The sequence below is a fragment of the Colias croceus genome, chromosome 17 (genome assembly GCF_905220415.1).
Source record: "Colias croceus chromosome 17, ilColCroc2.1".
NCBI lineage: Eukaryota > Metazoa > Arthropoda > Insecta > Lepidoptera > Pieridae > Colias > Colias croceus.
Window position 1 is genome coordinate 8,634,068 of NC_059553.1, and position 19,279 is coordinate 8,653,346.

The 19,279-nt window shown below is 34.0% G+C and overlaps 1 protein-coding gene across 1 annotated transcript; it reads left to right on the forward strand.

Moving 5' to 3' along the window:
* Positions 1–873: 873 nt before the first annotated feature.
* Positions 874–19,145, forward strand: LOC123699389 (nicalin). Its single transcript, XM_045646333.1, has 10 exons — positions 874–1,163; positions 2,914–3,101; positions 3,432–3,618; positions 4,652–4,782; positions 5,468–5,680; positions 6,727–6,948; positions 7,593–7,760; positions 15,183–15,270; positions 16,125–16,254; positions 17,661–19,145. Exons 1-10 carry the CDS (start codon positions 989–991, stop codon positions 17,800–17,802), a joined length of 1,644 nt encoding a protein of 547 aa, XP_045502289.1. The 5' UTR covers positions 874–988; the 3' UTR covers positions 17,803–19,145.
* The last annotated feature ends 134 nt before the right edge of the window (positions 19,146–19,279 follow it).

Here is a 19,279-nt window from a genome sequence, read left to right on the forward strand (position 1 = left end):
TAAAAAATGTATTTACATAATAAGCACCTTACTCTTTCTTTACTAATAAAAAAAAAACATTATATACTTTTACTTTTTTTATTATAGTTCATGGTACTTTATTTTGTAATCTAAGTTTATGGTTATATCGCGGGTTTTTTAAGAAAAAAAAAAATGGCAGAGGAAAACTTTTCTCAGTAAACCTATTCTTAAATAAATTTAGACATAAAGTTAGAGGAAAGACACATTTTTACATAAAAATACTTTTGCGGTACCTAATGAAGCCGTTCGGTGCTTAGCTATAATATCCGCAAGGTTCTAACGTGAGTAATAAGAGCTCTGGGGTAACCGCTGGGATATAATGCAGGATTGGATTTCCATTCCTTTACCAGCTTCACTCATAATGTCTAAGTCAGCAAATCATTATGCTTCGCATGATTAAATTCACTTGACGAAATTAGACATATTTTTTTCTGAAGCCTAGAAATGCCGCTTGCCGCCTTTATTTTGACATTCAATTGAATTTAATAAAATAATTAGCAGACTACGAATAAGAAAGTAATGAGCATAATTAAAAAAATTTAAAACTACCAATATGCATTTTTCTCATGATCAAACGCAATATTTTTTTATATTCTCTAGCACCACATCTAGGCACCATTGACACGCAACGCCATCTAGTCAGTAATTATCAAAGCTTGTACTTACCTCTTACCAGAATATGTTTTACGTATTGTGAAAAATTCTAGATATATTTATGCAATAAAATATAAAATAAATGTTATAATGAAATTATGTTCCCTTCTTGGTTTACTTATTGTCTATGGCAGTGGCAATTAAAATTGATTATTGCAATATGACAATGGCAACATTGCGTTGTTAAGTCACGCAAAACCGAGTGTCATTGACCGAGTTATCACACGTAGGGTTTCATCTAATAGGATTGTTATATTAATAATTGATTTTATGTATTAATTTCATTACAAACACACTCAGCACAGTCGCCAAAATGTGGCTCGATCAAGCAGACGGCTTTGCCGAAATATTCAAGGGCTATTTACCTTATTATTTATTAGTCGTATTCCCAATTTTTATCATAATGTCCCCTGTGAATCCTGTAGCTGCTTCTCACGAATTTTCGGTGTATAGAATGCAACAATATGACCTCCACACTGTTCCACACGGTAAGTTATTTCATTTTTCTGTTAGTGCAATAAATGCATTCAATTATTTTTAGGTTATAATTATAAAAACTAAAGTGCAAAACAATTTATCTTCCAATTACACAGTTATTAAATCAATTTGGCTTAATGTTCATTTACTTATGTTATTGAACAGTTTAGTTCAAGATATAAACTAATGTTAAGAAAAGGATTTCCAAGTTACTATTTCCAGATATTTATGTTGCATAAATTCTCATAAAATAGAGTAAAAAAGTTTCAATAATATTCACAAATGTCTCACCTACTTTCCATTATATTTTAAGTTAAAAAGAAGTTATTTGTAAAGTATAACATATTTAATCACATAATCTTGTTAAATTATGTAGATTACAATTTAAAATTTTATGTTAAATATGTAGACCTATGTAGACTTTACTTATATATAAGTATGTTAATATATCTTGTTAGTTTATCTACCCTTGATAGGAAGGATTGAAATTTTTAAAATTTATAAGCATTCATTAAATTTCATCTACCCATTTTCAGTATTAATTCCTTCCTTAAAATGTCATCTACCCATTTGTAGCGGCCATGCATATGTTCATGAGTGATGACGATTGCTTACTAACAGCTAACTCACCAGCCTATTTAGGCTTTAAGAAAATCACAATAAAATAATAATAGTTATCTCTATAGCTAATTCAGAGTATGACTTGCATTGAATTTACACAGACAAGTAAGCAAATCTTGTTATCATTATATTTGGGACATGTTTACATAGTGATATATTTTATATTGCTATCAACAATCTAAGATGTAGATATCAAACTTTGAGAATCTTTTGTATGTACCGTTATTTGGTTTATGTCAAAAAAAAACCTATGTGGTTTGTGTTCTTTTTATATTTCCCATTTAAATATGTACCGAATAAATTGTTTTGGATAGAGAACTTAAAAAACCTGAGGATTGATAAAGGCCTTTCAATTTATGTCTTATACAGGGTGTCTCAAAAGAAAGTTTATATTTTGTGGATGAATTAAAAAAAAGTAAGCGGTTTATTGAAAAAATGTTTATTAATTATTAAAGTGCATAATATGGGAATTTATTTCTTAAAAATAATATCGTCCAAGTGCAGTCCATTGCGTTCAATGCACTCATTAAATCGAACAGTAAAATTACATGGGGGTATCTTAAATATAAAGTGTATGCCAAAAAACCAACTTCTCTAGTGCATTTAAAAGAAAATATCCGACACGAAATGGCAGCCATCACTGTGTTTACCTGCCGAGCTGTCATAAATAATTTTAGTGTTCGATTAAATGAGTGCCGTGAACGCAATGGACTGCATTTGGACGATATTATTTTTAAGAAATAAATTCCCATATTATGCACTTTAATAATTAATAAACATTTTTTCAATACACCGCTTATTTTTTTTTTATTCATCCACAAAATATAAACTTACTTTTGAGACACCCTGTAGTTCATCCTGAGTGTATCATTTACATAATAATATAATGAATATTAAAAAAATATTTATAAATATTGATAACGTCTTATTTAAAAATTTTGATAATTTCAAGAAAAGTATCTTCAGTTATGTGATTAATTTCACTTATGTTAGAAATCTAAAATAAGAATAATATATAATAACTTCATATATACACTTCTAAGTTCAATAATGTACTATCTCTCCCTTTTTCCTCTTTTCGCAATAGGAGACATTTATTTACTGTTACATGTACAATTAAGTGTATTTTTCCAATTTAAGGCTGCCGCAGCTCAAGCTTCAACCTCGAAGGTCGTTCCCTCACCTCGTGGAGCACGGCGCGCCACTGCGTCGTCGCCCGGCTTCAGGACGTCACCATTGAACAGTTCATTGAGATTAGGGGCAAGGCTGGCGCATTGGTGCTGTTGTTGCCGAAGAATGACACGGTTTTGACTGACGATGAGAAGGAGGTATGTATAATTTTATACCGTCTCTATAAGAAATAACCTGACCTAAATAACCATTAATGAATGACAAGAATTTAATACAATTATATTAGGTTTTGCATCCTATTCTCTGTTTAAAAGTAAGTAACTAATGGTACATATTTAATTTGAAAAAAATCATCTTCATTGGCCACTTCACTTTGCAAAAGACGATTAGAATAGTTTAAAATTTAAATAGTAACAATATAAATTATTAAAATATACTTTGTTATTCCTTAAATACACTATTTTACTTACTATCATTGCCTCAACAACAAAAAACTATTTTAATTTATATATTATTGCTTTTTCCAGCATATCCACCTCCTCGAAGCGGTTATGTCACAACAAGAGATCAACATACCAGTATACTTTGCGCAATGGTCTCCGGAGTTTGAGTACATCATCAAGGACTTGCAGCACAGCTTCATCACAGACGAGAAGTCGGGCACTGCGCTAGAAGCTATGTTTAATACCGTCTCGTCTAATGGGTATCAAATTGGTGAGTAAAATATTGAAATTGTAGATAGATTTAGGATTAATAATGAAATAAAAATGTGATAAAGTCACTTTTCGTTAACAACTTTAAGCAAAAATTGTAGGAAAAATTATTTAACATAGCTACTTACTCATGTAAATTTTTATGCCACCAAAAACATAAATGTAAAAATTGGAGCCGAGTTCAATCGTTGACTTAATTTGCCAAAAAAGAAATGAGATCTAATTAATGTGTGCCAAGTTCTGCAGACAGTCCAGAAATTTATTTACAAAGATGTATTAAGTTCTTAGGTTGACTGAAAACTCAATTGTTTTATTTTCCCTTAGAACAATGTTTATTCCAAAATATAACTTTTTTAATTTGAATAATATAATTATTTTCACAAAGCAAACAACTAATGACCTATTGAACCCCATAATTTGATGAGGCTAGTTTTTAGAACCTCACAAAATATAAACAGTATGTAAAACTAGCCTCATCAAATTATAGTCAGTCTTAAAAATTGCGATTTTTGGATATTAATATCTACGCAACTGTTTAATCTGTATTTATGAAATTTAAGGTTCTTGTTTATCTTGAGGTCCTCTTGATATGTACCAAATTTGGTTTATTTAACTTAAATAGTTTTCGAGTTATAAGGGGGTGAAAAGTGGCTCGAAATGGTTCGTGTAAATATACACACGGCTGCTGCTCGCCAGTTCTCTTCGCTTGAACTCGGCTTGACACGCTGCCGCGTGTCTAGATAAGACCAAAGTACCTAGATCTATTAAAAAAATATTTTACTTATACATATATCCTGTTATGAAGTATCTCTTTAAAAAGAATTAGTGTAAGTATTATAAATAACGTCTTATAAGTTACTAGCTGAGCTCCGCGGTTTCGATTTGAGAACACCAAAAGAATTTTTCAAATCGGACCAGTAGTTCCTATTTTAGCATGTTCAAACAAACAAACAAACTCTTCAGCTTTATAATTATAATATTAGTATAGATTAATCCTTACAACAACTACATAATTATCTATTATAATATTACAGTTGTATCAACTGCAGCGCCACACAAATTGGAGTCAAAGCCAGTGTCCCTACACGGCAAGTTGGTCGGCAGGTCAGCGTCCACACAGACCATAGTGATCGCTGCACATTATGACGCTTCTAGCGTTGTACCCGTATGTAGCTTTTAAAATTTATATATTTTGGATAATTTACAATGACTTCTTTCTCTTTTAAAGAAATTCTTTCTTTCTCTTTTAAAGAAAATTTTGTAATCCTATTAATATTATGAATGTGAAAGATTATGTGTTTGTTTGTTACTCCTCCACGCAAAAACTGCTGAACAGATTTTCATGTAATTTGGTACACACATACAGGGTAACTTCTTCTAACTAAGATCTTTCATTCAGTGCATCAAAATCCATTCAATAACAAGATTTTTCATTCAGTGAATAAAAATTCTAATTCAAATTATCTTTATTTGCGTATATGTTGTTACAAAGATGTTAGGTAGGTACAAATTATATAGATTCTTATACATGCTGCTTGTAGTTGAGCGTGAAAATATATTTAATGTTTTTTAAGCTATTGCATAGCTTCTATCGCGGGCCTTGAGCGCGGGGCCCGAATCGAGAAATTCCGTAACGAAAAAACCTCACGCTCCCCACGGGGACGGGCGGAGGTGTGGCTTGAAGGCATAGCATGCAATAGCGCAACCGCCCGAGTGACACACGTCTTTTTTTTTTAATTTTGTTTCAAAACTTGGAATTGACACAAACAGGCTTAAAAACTATTTACTAAAAAAAAAAAAACATTTGTGGTGTAATTGCTAAAATAAAAAAATTCATTCATTCATTCCAGGATCTATCATTCGGTGCAGACTCAAACGCCTCCGGTGCGGTAGCACTACTAGAGCTAGCCCGTGTCTTCTCTCGCCTCTACTCGAGTCCCGCTATGAGAGGCGCACCTACTTTGCTATTTGCCTTAATGTCTACGGGACACTCGTTGAACTATTTCGCAACTAAGAAATGGTTGGAGGAACATTTGGATACGGCCGATTCTTCGTTGCTGCAGGTAAGTTAAAAACGTCACAGCTAGAAAGACATTTAGTATATGTTAATCTTATAACCTATAAAAAAATAGCTCCATAATCCGTTGCTCAGTTTTAAATACTTAAGCATAAATAGGAGTTAGCATCACCACTTGTCGACGACTGAAGTAGCCTCTGCTGTTCACAACTTGCCGTTCGTCTATTAGAACGCTTAGGAACGGACAGACAGCGACAGCGATTTTATTTTGTACTATTGTAGTGATTATTCATACTAAATAAAAAGAGAATATTAAAATTTTATATATTAATTATTTATTTATTATTATTTATTATTTAATTAGTAGTTAGTAGTAAATTAAGTAGTTTATAATCATAATTTTGTCTTGCTATGTTTATACATACCTATTTTACGTGCTATGGATGTGTTTTTTGGATGCGTGCTATGGATGGCTGCTATGGATACGTGTCATGTTTGCGTGCTATGGTTTCTATTATATAACTAGCGGTCCGCCCCGGCTTCGGCCGTGGTACAGTAATACGTTCTCTCTCGATAAGAATCATCCTCGTACTTCAAGAAATGTAATAAAAAAAGAATTAACGAAATCGGTTCAGTTGTTCTCGAGTTATTCGCTTACCAACACATTTTGCGATTCATTTTTATATTATAAGATAACTAGCTTCCGCCCACGACTTTGTACGTGCATCCCCGTTTTTCCCCGTTCCCGCAAGAATTTCGGGAAATCCTTTCTTAGGGGACGCCTATGTTATGACATCTACCTGCATGCCAAATTTCAGCCCGATACATCTAGTGGTTTGGGCTGTGCGTTGATAGATCACTATATCAGTCACCTTTGAGTTTTATATATATAGATATAGATTATTTATTTATTATTATTTATTATTTAATTAGTAGTTAGTAGTAAATTAAGTAGTTTATAATCATAATTTTGTCTTGCTATGTTTATACATTCCTATTTTACGTGCTATGGATGTGTTTTGGATGGTGCTATGGTTTTCTATTATACTATAATAATACAATAAATATGACCTCTACTCCTAACCATTCCAGGACGTATCATTCGTGCTATGTGTCGACTCGCTCACATCAGGCGCCCCGTCCCTGCACGTGTCGAAGCCCCCGAAGCCCGGGAGCCCCGCACACTCCATACTGTCCCGGCTGCAAGTTCGCGCTCTGCACAAGAAGATCAACCTCGCGGACGAGCTGCTGGCCTGGCCACACGAGCGGTTCAGCATACGACGACTGACCGCTTTGACACTCAGCGCACTGCAGGTACATTTTTTGAAGTTATACTTCTTTTGGCGCGATGGAGAAAATGATGAGAGTGAATTTTTACAATGCGCGCGCACACCGACACCTAAATTTAACAGCATGAAGTTAGTTAGGTGGTATGAAAATTGATAACTATGTTCAAGTTGTATATTCTAGTATTTTTTCCATACGCCAAAGAAGTATAACTTCTAACGCGTGTACATAAGTACACACACTTTTTTTTTAGTGGCAGTGGCCTGTGTCAGTTCGCTGCAGGTAATGTGGCCCGTCAGTTCGCTGCAGCTCAAATGATAAAAAATCACACTGATTATAAAGTGCTATAAATGCCAATTTAAAAATTCTAAAATCACCTCAAAGTAACTAAGTTCACAAAAACTGAAATTTCATGTAATTTATACATCCATCCTTGACTTAAAATGTAGATCTATTATTATCTACTAAAACGACAAAATTTAGCAAAATAGATAATATCATTAATTCCTTTAGAAATTAAAGATTTTAAACGCGATTTACTCAATATATTATTATCCCGACGTTTCGTACACTGCATAAAATCCATTTACATCGTTAATGTCTGAAACAAACATACAAAAATATTAAAATTTATTCAAGCATCATATCATAGTGTAATTTAATAATTTCAGAGTCACAAATCGCCATCGCGCAGCTCCCTCCTCGATACGCCCTCGGAAACGGCTGTGCACAATTTGGTGGAAAACATTAAGCTCACTGCGCGAGCGCTCGCATCTCACGTGTATAATATTACTGATGAAACGAATGAAGAAGATGCCGTTTTGTATGATGACGCGTTGGTAAGTTATTTTTTACTAGCTGTGCTTCGCGGTTTCACCCGCATAGCTCCGCTCCTGTTGGTCTTAGCGTAATGATATATTTATTTATTTCATTTATTTCAGATTAATTTAATATCCATATATTTGTTAGTAAAATTGCCTTAAAAACTATGTTAGTATTATAATTCTATTTAATATTAAAAACAATCTTATTTCCTTTTACAACCTGCTTGAGACATGGATTTTGACCCAATGTCTCAAGACATTGCTGTCCCATCTGTCCACGAAGACAGCTAGGATGCTGCTGGACGATTGCCGGACACGGCGCATCATGGATGCTGCTCTTTTTCGCATGATTGCGTGGAATCCGTCAGTGCGCGCCTCCGCAAACATTCCTGACGCACTGCAGTATCTCGGCAACCCCAGCAACATCCTAAACATATTATTATACTGAACCCGGAGGGTATTGATCGCCCTCTGGGTGTAACTAACCCATAGGCTGCACGTGTAAAAGGATTGGCAAAATGCTTTAAAAAGACTCACCTTTACTTCCCGAGAGCAGCGTGCAAACCTACGAGCCAGCATGTTACCCCTGACGGCCAACGCCCTCCTCTCCCTCTCAATGTCGGCGTCATCCACGAGTTCATCCGTGACCCAGTGGCCCAGATACTTGTATTGAGAGACCCTCTGTAATGGTGTATGGTCGAGAAACACCGGCGGTACTGTGTCAACTCTAAAACCACGAGATTGAAACACTAAAAGGTTACTCTTCTTAACATTATATCTGAGCCCGTGGGCCACGGCAAATTCTTCACACTTTTCTAAAAGTTTCCGTAACGCACTGATTGAGGGAGCCAACAAAACCATGTCGTCCGCGTAACTTAAATTGTTGACAAATTTACCGTCAATCGAGCAGCCGACACCAGTTCTATTGAGCCCCCCAATCAGCTCATCCACATAAAGGTTAAAGAGCCGAGGAGACGTCAACCCCCCCTGTCTCACTCCGCACTCCAACCCATACGGTTCAGAGAACACGTTATTCCACCTCACCGCATTAATCTGGTGGCCATACCAATACTCAAAAAGACCAATTAACTCCTCTGGAAGCTCCGTTTTATTCCTTAACTTCTGCCAAAGGAGATCATACGACACCATCTCGAAGGCCTTTGATAGGTCCAGAAAACAGGCATATACGGGGGTTTTCCTCTTTGTGTAGTATTGGACCGTTTGCTTTAGACAAAAAACAGCAGTTTCGGTAGACGAACCGGCTCTAAAGCCAAACTGTGCCTCGTCCAACTTTAGGTGCTTGCATAAATATCTGTCCAGCAAACCGTCCAACACTTTCGCCAATATCGTGGCCAACGAGATGGGTCTATAGTTCGACTTATCCGAAGAGTCGCCTGTTTTATTTTTAAGTATCGGCACGACCACAGTTTTAATACAATCTTTCGGCAAATATGAGTGTCTAATGCATAGTGTGAAAAACATAGCTAAAATTCGCGGTAAATGAGAGCCAGCATTGACCAGATGCTCAACACTGAGACCGTCATATCCAGGGGATTTACCTCTTACCATGTTTTTAATTACCGACGCCACTTCTATCGCCGTGATTTGGACCGGATTACAAACAGACGGATGGTTCTCAGTGCTGGACACCTGCCGCCGCTGGCTTAACGGTTCAACTCTAAAATGATCCCTAAACAAGTTAGCTATGCTCATGGCGTCAGTAGCGTCACCGACACTGAGAGGAATTCCTGCTCTATGGTTCAACTTGTTAGTTTGTTTCCAGAAATTTTTGAAATCCCTTTTAGCGTGTAGTGAGGCCAGAACATCCATTTTCATCATTTGCTCGTTATTTTGGCACCATTTCAGTTTTTTCTTAAACTCTTTACGTGATTCAACCATGTTATTGTAGATAGGCCCGGTATTAGGCCGGCCACAGATCAACCATTCCTTAAAGAAAGAACGGGCTTTTTGATGCAGAGGATGCACATGTTTGTTCCAGCCAACCACTCGCTTCCTATGATGACGATGACCAGACGTACAGATATGACTGGCCACCGCGGCTTCTGACATAATACTTATAATATTAGAATACATTTTATCTATAATTATCGTGTGTTGTATATCTTTACACATTTTATCATGACAGTCACTCAATTCAATTGGCAAATTAACATTCTTAAAGTGCGATTGACATAGGCTGTGGTAATGATTTATTTGGCTACAATTACGATCACCCCACAACACCTTGCTTAGGCTGGATAAATTAACACTAGATACAGGTTGCAGTACATTAATGTTACAATTAATCTCAAGAGGTAGATGATCAGACCATGTGGAATTGTAATGAACATTAACATCAGAAACAGAACGCCAAGCGGCCTCGGTCACAACGCAATGATCGAGCCAACGTGTAGTTCCGTGTGCGTCACTAACAAATGTGAACGTGTCAGACATAATACCTAATTTTAAAATATCAGCGCACAACCATTTTTGATCTTGACAAAATTTCAATAATTCCCTACCAAACAGTGTGTGTGGGTGTGCATTAAAGTCTCCTAAAATAAAAACAGAGGCGATATTTGTACTGTCAATAATAGCACTTATTTCACTTAAGCACTCTGTAAAGTCAGGTAAGTTCTCACTGTTATCAACGGGCATATACACTGAAAAAACTAGAAATGACCTGTCATACACCTGAACACTTATTGCGGCTAGCCGCACACTATTGCACTGAATTACAGACACTGCCTTAAACGCACTTTTACGCCACAATAACCCCACTCCGCCGTGAGGCCTTCCTCTTATGATACCAGCCGAGGTATCTACAGCCGACGTTCCCGTAAACCCGTAGTCGCGGTTTATACTCCCCAGGAACTGCAAGTCATGCGGAAATAGCCACGTTTCCTGCAGAGCTAGTATGTCGGCCTGTTGGCATAATTGCCTAATATAATCCACAGAACGTATAGCCGACTTACAGTTAAAAGTAATAAATTTACATTGTAGTCTTGGTGCACTATTGTTGGCCATTTTGGTTCTTATTATATAACTTATCTGTATCATGCAGTCTGCGTCTGAAGTGTACAAAACGACGAAAAGAAATACCTTCGGGCCATAGAGTATTATCCAAAAATAGCTCCAGTTTGTGCCTAGGCACAAATACTTTATAAGCATTATATTCTTTTTCCTGTTTCATTTTTATTGCTTCAATGTTTACATCCACTTGCGTTTTATCCTTAATATAGTTTGATATGTCTAAAAGCGAGGTAGCCTTATCAACATTATTTATAAATAAAGGAATTTTTACTTCGGCGGCCTTGAATTTACTCTCCGCATTAGTTAAAGCTTTTCCTTTTTGACCAATAAATCTGTTTCTATTTTTATTTTTCTTTTGAACAATAGTCCAGTTGGAATCCATATTTACGTTACTTAATCCTTCAGAACGCACAATATCAGCGAACGAAGCTCGCGCATCGCATTGGTTTGAATTCAATAGAATAGCGCGTGATTCACCGACAGCTGTGAGGCCACTCACCTTTGCGTTCCGTCTCAGTGCATGCGTACTCGGTAACGGCTGCTCAAGTGAAGAAACCGCGGTGCGGGCCTCCACGCGCCCGGCCGGCGACGACGACGTAATAGGCTTAGGTGCGACCGAGACAGCCTCATTGCAACGTTCTTCCGCGCGCGAGCGAGATGGTTGCTCCGCACTCGGGTCGTTCACCTCCTTTGTTTGCGAACAATGCGCTAGCGCCGGCTTAGGAGATAGATAACATGAATCATCTGATTCATTATTACACACAATATAAGCACCGCGCTTCCGATTAATATTTTTAAAGCTGTTGTTTAGTAAATGAGTATTAAAACTATCACTGCCCGATAGACTTTTGATGCATTCCTCTCTTACTTTAGACAGCTGATCGTTCGTTACATACGTATTCTTAATATTTATTATATCATTTTGGATTATTAGAATATCCTTTAACAGCCTACTTACGTCTACGTGGTCGAACGTAATTGGTGGCAGTTTATTCAAATTCCGTGCAACAAAAATAGGTAGCTTCTCTGGTTCAACAATCTTGAATATTTCAATCATATCATAAAGATCCTTATCGTTTTTTCCATCCTTGTTTTTGCGCTTGATATTGCGTTTATCCGTACATTTAAACAAAATCTCCTTAGCAATTTCGATATCTTCCTTCGTAAAGGCTGTAGCACATATTCTCGCTAGACTTTCACTGTCCATCACCTCATGCTTGTTTTGCACAAAAGTTAGTAGTTCATTGATAACTAACTTATTTACTAACTCGGAACCGTTATTAACTGAGTTCAACGACATCGCGCGCCGATTAGTCCGAACGAGACGAACACCCGAGACAGACGCCTTCCTCGATGAATGGGCTATCTAACACCGAAAGAATTTTTCAAAAAGGACCAGTAGTTCCTGAGATGAGTGCGTTCAAACAAACTCTTCAGCTTTTTATTGTTATGTAGAGCCATTTTAATAGGCAACATTTGACAGTTCAACAAAATTCAACAACGTAACCTAGTAACGACGACATAGAATAACATGATATTTCGTTTTGTTAGAACTGCACATTTGCTTAACTTTTTTCAATTACGATTACATATTTATAATAATAATGACCGATACAAGTAATTTTAAGATTTCATTTTACTGATAAACCATCCTAAACATAATAAACAATTTCTGAATTGAAGAACTGACGTCGCTACAATTTTGTGTCAGTAAACCTTTTTTCTTTTTAAATACTAGAGACGTTACTCTAAAAATCGAAATCTGACATCTAGAATCGAATGCATTGATTACCTGTGAATAAAAATCATCATAAATTAATAAATTCGATTGACAAATGTTTCAAATCCGTATCGATTAATACACTTCAATCGATGTTTTTAAGCAGGTTACCTCTCTTCGAAGATAAAATTGATAGACGTCAAATGTTGCCTATTAAATTGGCTCGACTATAGTATAGATTCAGCTTACAAAAATTTGAAAGATTTCAATGTACTTTTTATAAATGATGATGTTTTGCGGGTATTTAAAAAATTACTAGTCGTTTTTTCTAGAGATAATAAGAAGGTTTTGCAAAATTACAATACATAAAACGAAATTTCTCTTACAAATGTCCGTATTTTTGTTACACACTAGCGTAAAATGCTTGGTGTGACATTATAAATGAATGAGTCGTTGGTGAAATTTGGTTAAAATTTAAACATCGTAAAACATCACGTCAAATGATTTATTTTTCAATAGCATTTGTATAAATAGCAATAATAGGCTATTTGACAAGGTTTTGATAACTGTCTCAAATTAATAAGATACGTTTATAGAACACACAAAACACATGTTTCTTAATTTTTTGTAGTTATTCATTGAGAAAATGGAAAATAAAAACATGATATTCAAATATGCCGCCAAAACACAATTTTGAAGAATATGGCGGCTCGCGACCTGGTGACGTCACAGAGGCGTAAACATCAACTTGCTCCTAGTACTTATTGTTCGTATTTGTTTTAATTATAGTATAATTAAGTTAATCTGTTTAAAAACCAGAAAATGAGTTCTTATTGGTGTGTAGTTCCTGGATGCAGAAATACAACTATTTAAACCCCTGACCAACTAGGTATTTATATGTGCTCCAAAAGATATAAAAATGCGTAGAAAGTGGTTGCAGTTAGCTCGCAGAAATCCAAGTGATATTAGATATATCAATTAAAACAGTTATATTTTTTTGTGAAGACCACTTCGATGTAAGTATGGTGTTGAATACCTAGTAGGCAGTTTATTTTATTTGCAATACATAGTATAAATCGTCTCATTACTTAGGTACCTGCTTGAGGTAAGATAATGATAATATATATTATATAAATTGATGATGACGTGTTTGTATTGATATTGAAAATAATCAATACAAACACGTCAATCCTATAAACTGGATGGCTGAAATGAAAAACAAAGGAACCTAAAAAATGTATACTTCATAATTATTGTGCTATTGTCATTCATGTTTGTAGGTACATTTGACTAAAAAGGTTCAATGACGATTGAAATATTATAGGTAAACCAGAATCTGATGGCAATTAGGGAAATCAAAATTTTGAGTGTGCAACCCTGGGGAAAATGGACTGAACGATCTTGATACTGCTTATTTTTTATTTTGTCCTCAATATCATTAGTCACATTACATAAGTGGACAATACTCTACTTAATAATGAGATATCCGCTTAATATTATATAGGTACATACTTACATGTATAATATACAATTATACATATTACTTTTATACAGGTAATATATATTATTATTTACACATACCTATATTTGTATATTTATTACCAGTATGCCATGTGAAAATATCGATATAATGTTAATGTAGATCAAAACTGCTTATAATTTTTAATAAAATAAAATAAAAATAAAATAAAACTATGTTTATTTTCGAAAGCATTAACTTATACACACATAAAAAAATTGACTTGGACAGCTTGGACTTGACGAATAGCCGTATTGGAAACTCCTTTAATAAGTTTCATAAAATTATATTCTAATCAACAAACAATATTATAGTTACCTAAATATTACTTATAATCTTTTTTAATTTAAAGTATCAAAACGGGTAAGTCCAATTTACCAATAAAATCTTCAAAATTGAAAATTGTGATGTGTTTGACCCTTCTTCATCGAATGTTTTTCTATACACATTATAAACAACACCTCTTGCTTGTGATCGCAGCGGTTTTTTCGACATTTTCGAAGAATTTTTAGGCAAAATCCTAAAAATTATTCATCAATTGCAAAAAAGACAAATAATTTGACAACCAATTTGATAGTTGTCAAATAAGTTGCCACATGAAAATCTTTTATTTCTTAAATATAAATATGCCATCAGATTCTGGTAGACCTATAACTTACGTAGCTGTTTTCACATTTTTCAATTATTGAGGAGCGTAAAAATCTGGGTTGTTTTTAAAGAACATGCCAACCATTATAGCGTCCACTTTAGGTAGATTTCGACTGCCTGCTTTTTCGAAATTAGGTTCCATGACAAACAAAATTAACACATAAAGAACAAAACTGATTACAGACACCTTGAATCACAAGAAATAAGTTATACAAGAAACAAAACCAAAAGCGAAATTCAGCAACTACGTGAATAAACGTTGGGATCATTTGTTATTTACGCCGCTGTGACGTCATAGCAGATGCAGCCAATCGTGGATGTTTTCGGTCACGTGGTAACTTTAAAAAATATGATGTTTTTTCTCGACGATTTATAAATAAATAAATAATTATTTATATCATTTATTAATTTAAATCGCTTCAAAAACCTTATATATATATGGATTACACAAAAAAGTAATTTATTTTTTATACTGTCAAATAGCCTATTGTTTAATAATAATTTATTACGTTTTCAGAACGTAGACGAGTCGTCAGTGGCGCAGTGGTATAAATATTTGTCGTCGCAATCTCGCTCACCGCACGTGTTGACTACACAGACTGGAGGTAAATACATTTATAATCTTAAGTATATACATTTATAAAGAATAGAAAAAATTCGATCACGAGGCGGGACTCGAACCCGCATCCCTTCGCGCAATTCCGGGGCGGATGCCTCACCAACTCAGCCACTTATAAATTTATATTTATAAAGCATTTGAATGCCATGAAGCCAAAAGTATGAATTCAACAAAAAAGGTCTCGTTCCATCGTTACAATATTGTATTCACTGAAAAGTGCTTCATATTGGTTGAGATGGTTGTTAAATCATTCTCAATAGATGGCGCGCGGTGTGTCCCTTAAGACACATAAAACTGAAAGGATAGAATAAATTCGATTGCTCAGGCGGGTCACGAGTGGCTGAGTTGGTTAGGCATCCGCCCCGGAATTGCGCGAAGGGATGCGGGTTCGAGTCCCGCCTCGTGATCGAATTTTTCTATTCTTTATAAATTAAGCTAAAATTAATTGAGAAATTTCGTTTTATGTATTGTAATTTTGCAAAACCTTCTTATTATCTCTAGAAAAAACGACTAATTAATTATTAAGCTAAAACACACGGTTTTGTTTATGTACAATATTGAATTATTCAAAAATAGGCTGTAGCGAATTAAAACATTGTAATTAATTTAGTTAAATTTGAGAAGGCTTTCCTATATACCATCTTTGATAATATATTCACACTATGTTTCTTATTATTTATGGAAAATTCATAAAAAAGCACTGGTCATTCCTTTCCTGATAAAAGAATTATTTATAACGACAAATAATACTCTATGATATATAAAAAAAAAAAAAATCTCCCAATAACGTGTTATTATATCCCTCATACAAGTTTAATTAATATAATTTCCCATATCCAGGTATAACAGGTGCCCTAGAGCGAGCACTATCCCGTTACATGGAGGTAGTGAGTTCGAGCCACGCGGTGGACAAGCGTGAGCCGGAGTTCGCGTTGTACGGACCGACCAAGGCCGTTTTATATGTATATAGGTGGGTTTTTATTACTATTTAAGTATTTCATTAGATTTATCTAATTACTAGCGGTCCGCCCTGGCTTCGCCCGTGGTACATATTTCGCAATAGCCTATGCTTTTTCTCAGGGTCTAAGATTGTCTGTGCCAAATTTCATCAAAATCGGTCCAGTAGTTTATGCATGAAACCCATACATACATACATAATTACAAACCTTTCCTCTTTATAAAATTAGTAAAGATAGAAATTACTCTAAGTGTAAGTTGTTTCATTTTCAGTTTTGTAGCATGAAAATGGTTATAATATTTTGAAAAAAGTGCGATAGTAAACTAAAATCTCTGAAATTTAAAGTGTCACTATCTTAGTGTTGAATGTGTGTTGAAAACATGAAAAGAAAATGTTTACCACATTTTGATTCGATGTACCTAAGGAGGGATATTATGATCGATTTTTTCTATTCATTATTTTTTTGAAGTGAAACTTCTTTAGGCACGTTGAGAGTAAAATTTCAAGGTCGCATCATGGCAATACCGTCACGTTGCAATTATACGTGGCATATTTTGCTATCTTTGAATCTTGCCAAAGAAGTTTCACTTCTGATATGTGTGCTCAATACACACGCTCTTTTTGAAGTGAAACTTTTTTATCGGGGTTGGAAAAAAATTTAGTGTAACATTTTTCCGTTACGCGCCATCTTTTTCTCATCCCTACCACGCGTGATTCGACGTATTTCCGTAAAGTTGTATATAGTAAATTATTTTTTGAAGAATAAGGTCATAAAGAAGTTTCACTTCTTACGCGTGTACACTAGTACACGCACACATTTTTTTAATTTTGATGTCTGTCATTTTATTGAAAAATAGAATAAATTCGACGGAAACTTTAAAGAAATTATACTATAGTAGAGCCATTTTAATAGGCAACATTTGACAGTTCAACAAAATTCAACAACGTAACCTAGTAACGACGACATAGAATAACATGATATTTTGTTTTGTTAGATCTGCACATTTGCTTAACTTTTTTCAATTACGATTACATATTTATAATAATAATGACCGACACAATTAATTTTTAGATTTCATTTTACTGATAAACCATTCTAAACATAATAAACAATTTATAAATTGAAGAACTGACGTCGCTACAATTTTGTGTCAATAAACCTTTTTTCTTTTTAAATACTAGAGATGTTACTCTAAAAATCGAAATCCGACATCTAGAATCGAATGCATTGATTGCTTGTGAATAAAAATCATTATAAATTAATAAATTCGATTGACAAATGTTTCAAATCCGTATCGATTAATTCACTTTAATCGATGTTTTTAAGCAGATTACCTCTCTTCGAAGATAAAATTGATAGACGTCAAATGTTGCCTATTAAATTGGCTCGACTATAATTTGTGTTTATTTTGTTTCAGCGTAAAACCAGCAGTATTCGATCTCATTCTAACACTAGCCATAGTCGCGTATCTGTCTCTAGTCTACTTCGCGATACAACTGTTCCCGCGCTTTTACACAGAGTATGCGAAAGTTATCACGGGAAAAGAAAAAGTTTATTAGAAAAAACATGTCACATTGGGCGCCAAGTTTTTTTTTTATTTATTTAGTACAAAATTATATTTGAACGTTTTGGTATATTGTTGAAAAAATAGTTTTTATTTTAAAAAATGAATACCAAATAGGGATTTTGAGGGTGGGTGTAAAAGTTTTTAAATGGATTGAAAACCGCTTAACAGTTATTGATAAAAATTTGCAGGTCGATAATATCTTAAATGTTATGTTTTGTTTACCGTCCTAAAGTTCCTGCAAAGTAAACATATTACTGGATTTAAATTTGTATAATTTATTGCATCAAACATATTAATATGTATGTATTTACGAAAAAATATATGTTAATACCAGATATAAGAGAGAATACGGAGAGAGATATTTAATTCAGTCAGATAAAGCAATACTTTGGATTAAGAAAATTTGATAAAAGTAATTAGATTGTCTAAAAATTATGGAAGTACATTTTTTTATATTGAATAAATCTCGATTCCAAAATAAAGAGACTTGTACAAAAATTGTTTACTAACGAAGAAAAGTTTCTTATAACTTTTTAAATAAAGCTACAATTTTTTTTTATCTACATATTGTATTTGCTTTTGAAGTGAAACTTCTTTAGACGCACTGATAGTAAAATTTCAAAATCGCGTCATGGTAATACCGTCACGTCATAGAGTAAGGCCACGATTTTGGTATCTTTGAATCTTGCCAAAGAAGTTTCACTTCTGACACGTGTGATCGGCACACACGCTCTTTTTTTAAGATCAAGTTGTATTTAGTGGAAGGCTAGTCTGACTACAGTCAGTTATCTAATAAAGTACATATTTAACTTTTGTTAATCTATTGTCAAGTAAAGAACAGCGAAAACCGTAGAGTCACTATTGTAAGAATATTTTTTATATTTAAGACCAAATGAATTTGCTTTTTCATTTATTTTTCAATTATATATTAATAATGTTACCTCAACTACAGTTGCGTTAATTGTGATCCACATAATATATGAAATAGTTATTATTTTCCTAATATATGCATATTTTATTGCTCAGTTTTTCAGTGTCAAATAAGGTTTTGTGTGACGAAACCATACATATAAGGTTAAAATGGTTATTTATTTAAAATGAAATACAAAGCTATTCAATAGTTTTTTTGTTCGTTCAATGTTTATAATATAATATGTACCTATAATTCGTACATATTAAGTGTGTTATTTTTTGATGATTTTCATATTTGCTCATAATAAGACATATTTGATTTATTTTGTGTTGTCAGATAAATAAAAATCTTTTCTAAGCAAGATTAAATTATTCACTTTATATATCAGTAAGCTAAATTATAATCAAAGACAAAAATATAATTTCGTCCGTTGTTCTATCATATTTTATAATTATAAGTGCTTAAAACACATCAAGAAAGTCTAGGGATTTGTTATGGAACTTCAAACGAAAGTAGAAAATAATTCATAAATATTTATAATCTAACTTCAAGGAAT

Coding starts and splice junctions, on each gene's coding strand:
- LOC123699389 (XM_045646333.1), top strand. CDS start 989: ATGTGGCTCGATCAAGCAGACGGCTTTGCCGAAATATTCAAGGGCTAT. Junction 1,164..2,913: donor CCTCCACACTGTTCCACACG/GTAAGTTATTTC, acceptor TTCCAATTTAAG/GCTGCCGCAGCTCAAGCTTC. Junction 7,761..15,182: donor TTTTGTATGATGACGCGTTG/GTAAGTTATTTT, acceptor TTACGTTTTCAG/AACGTAGACGAGTCGTCAGT.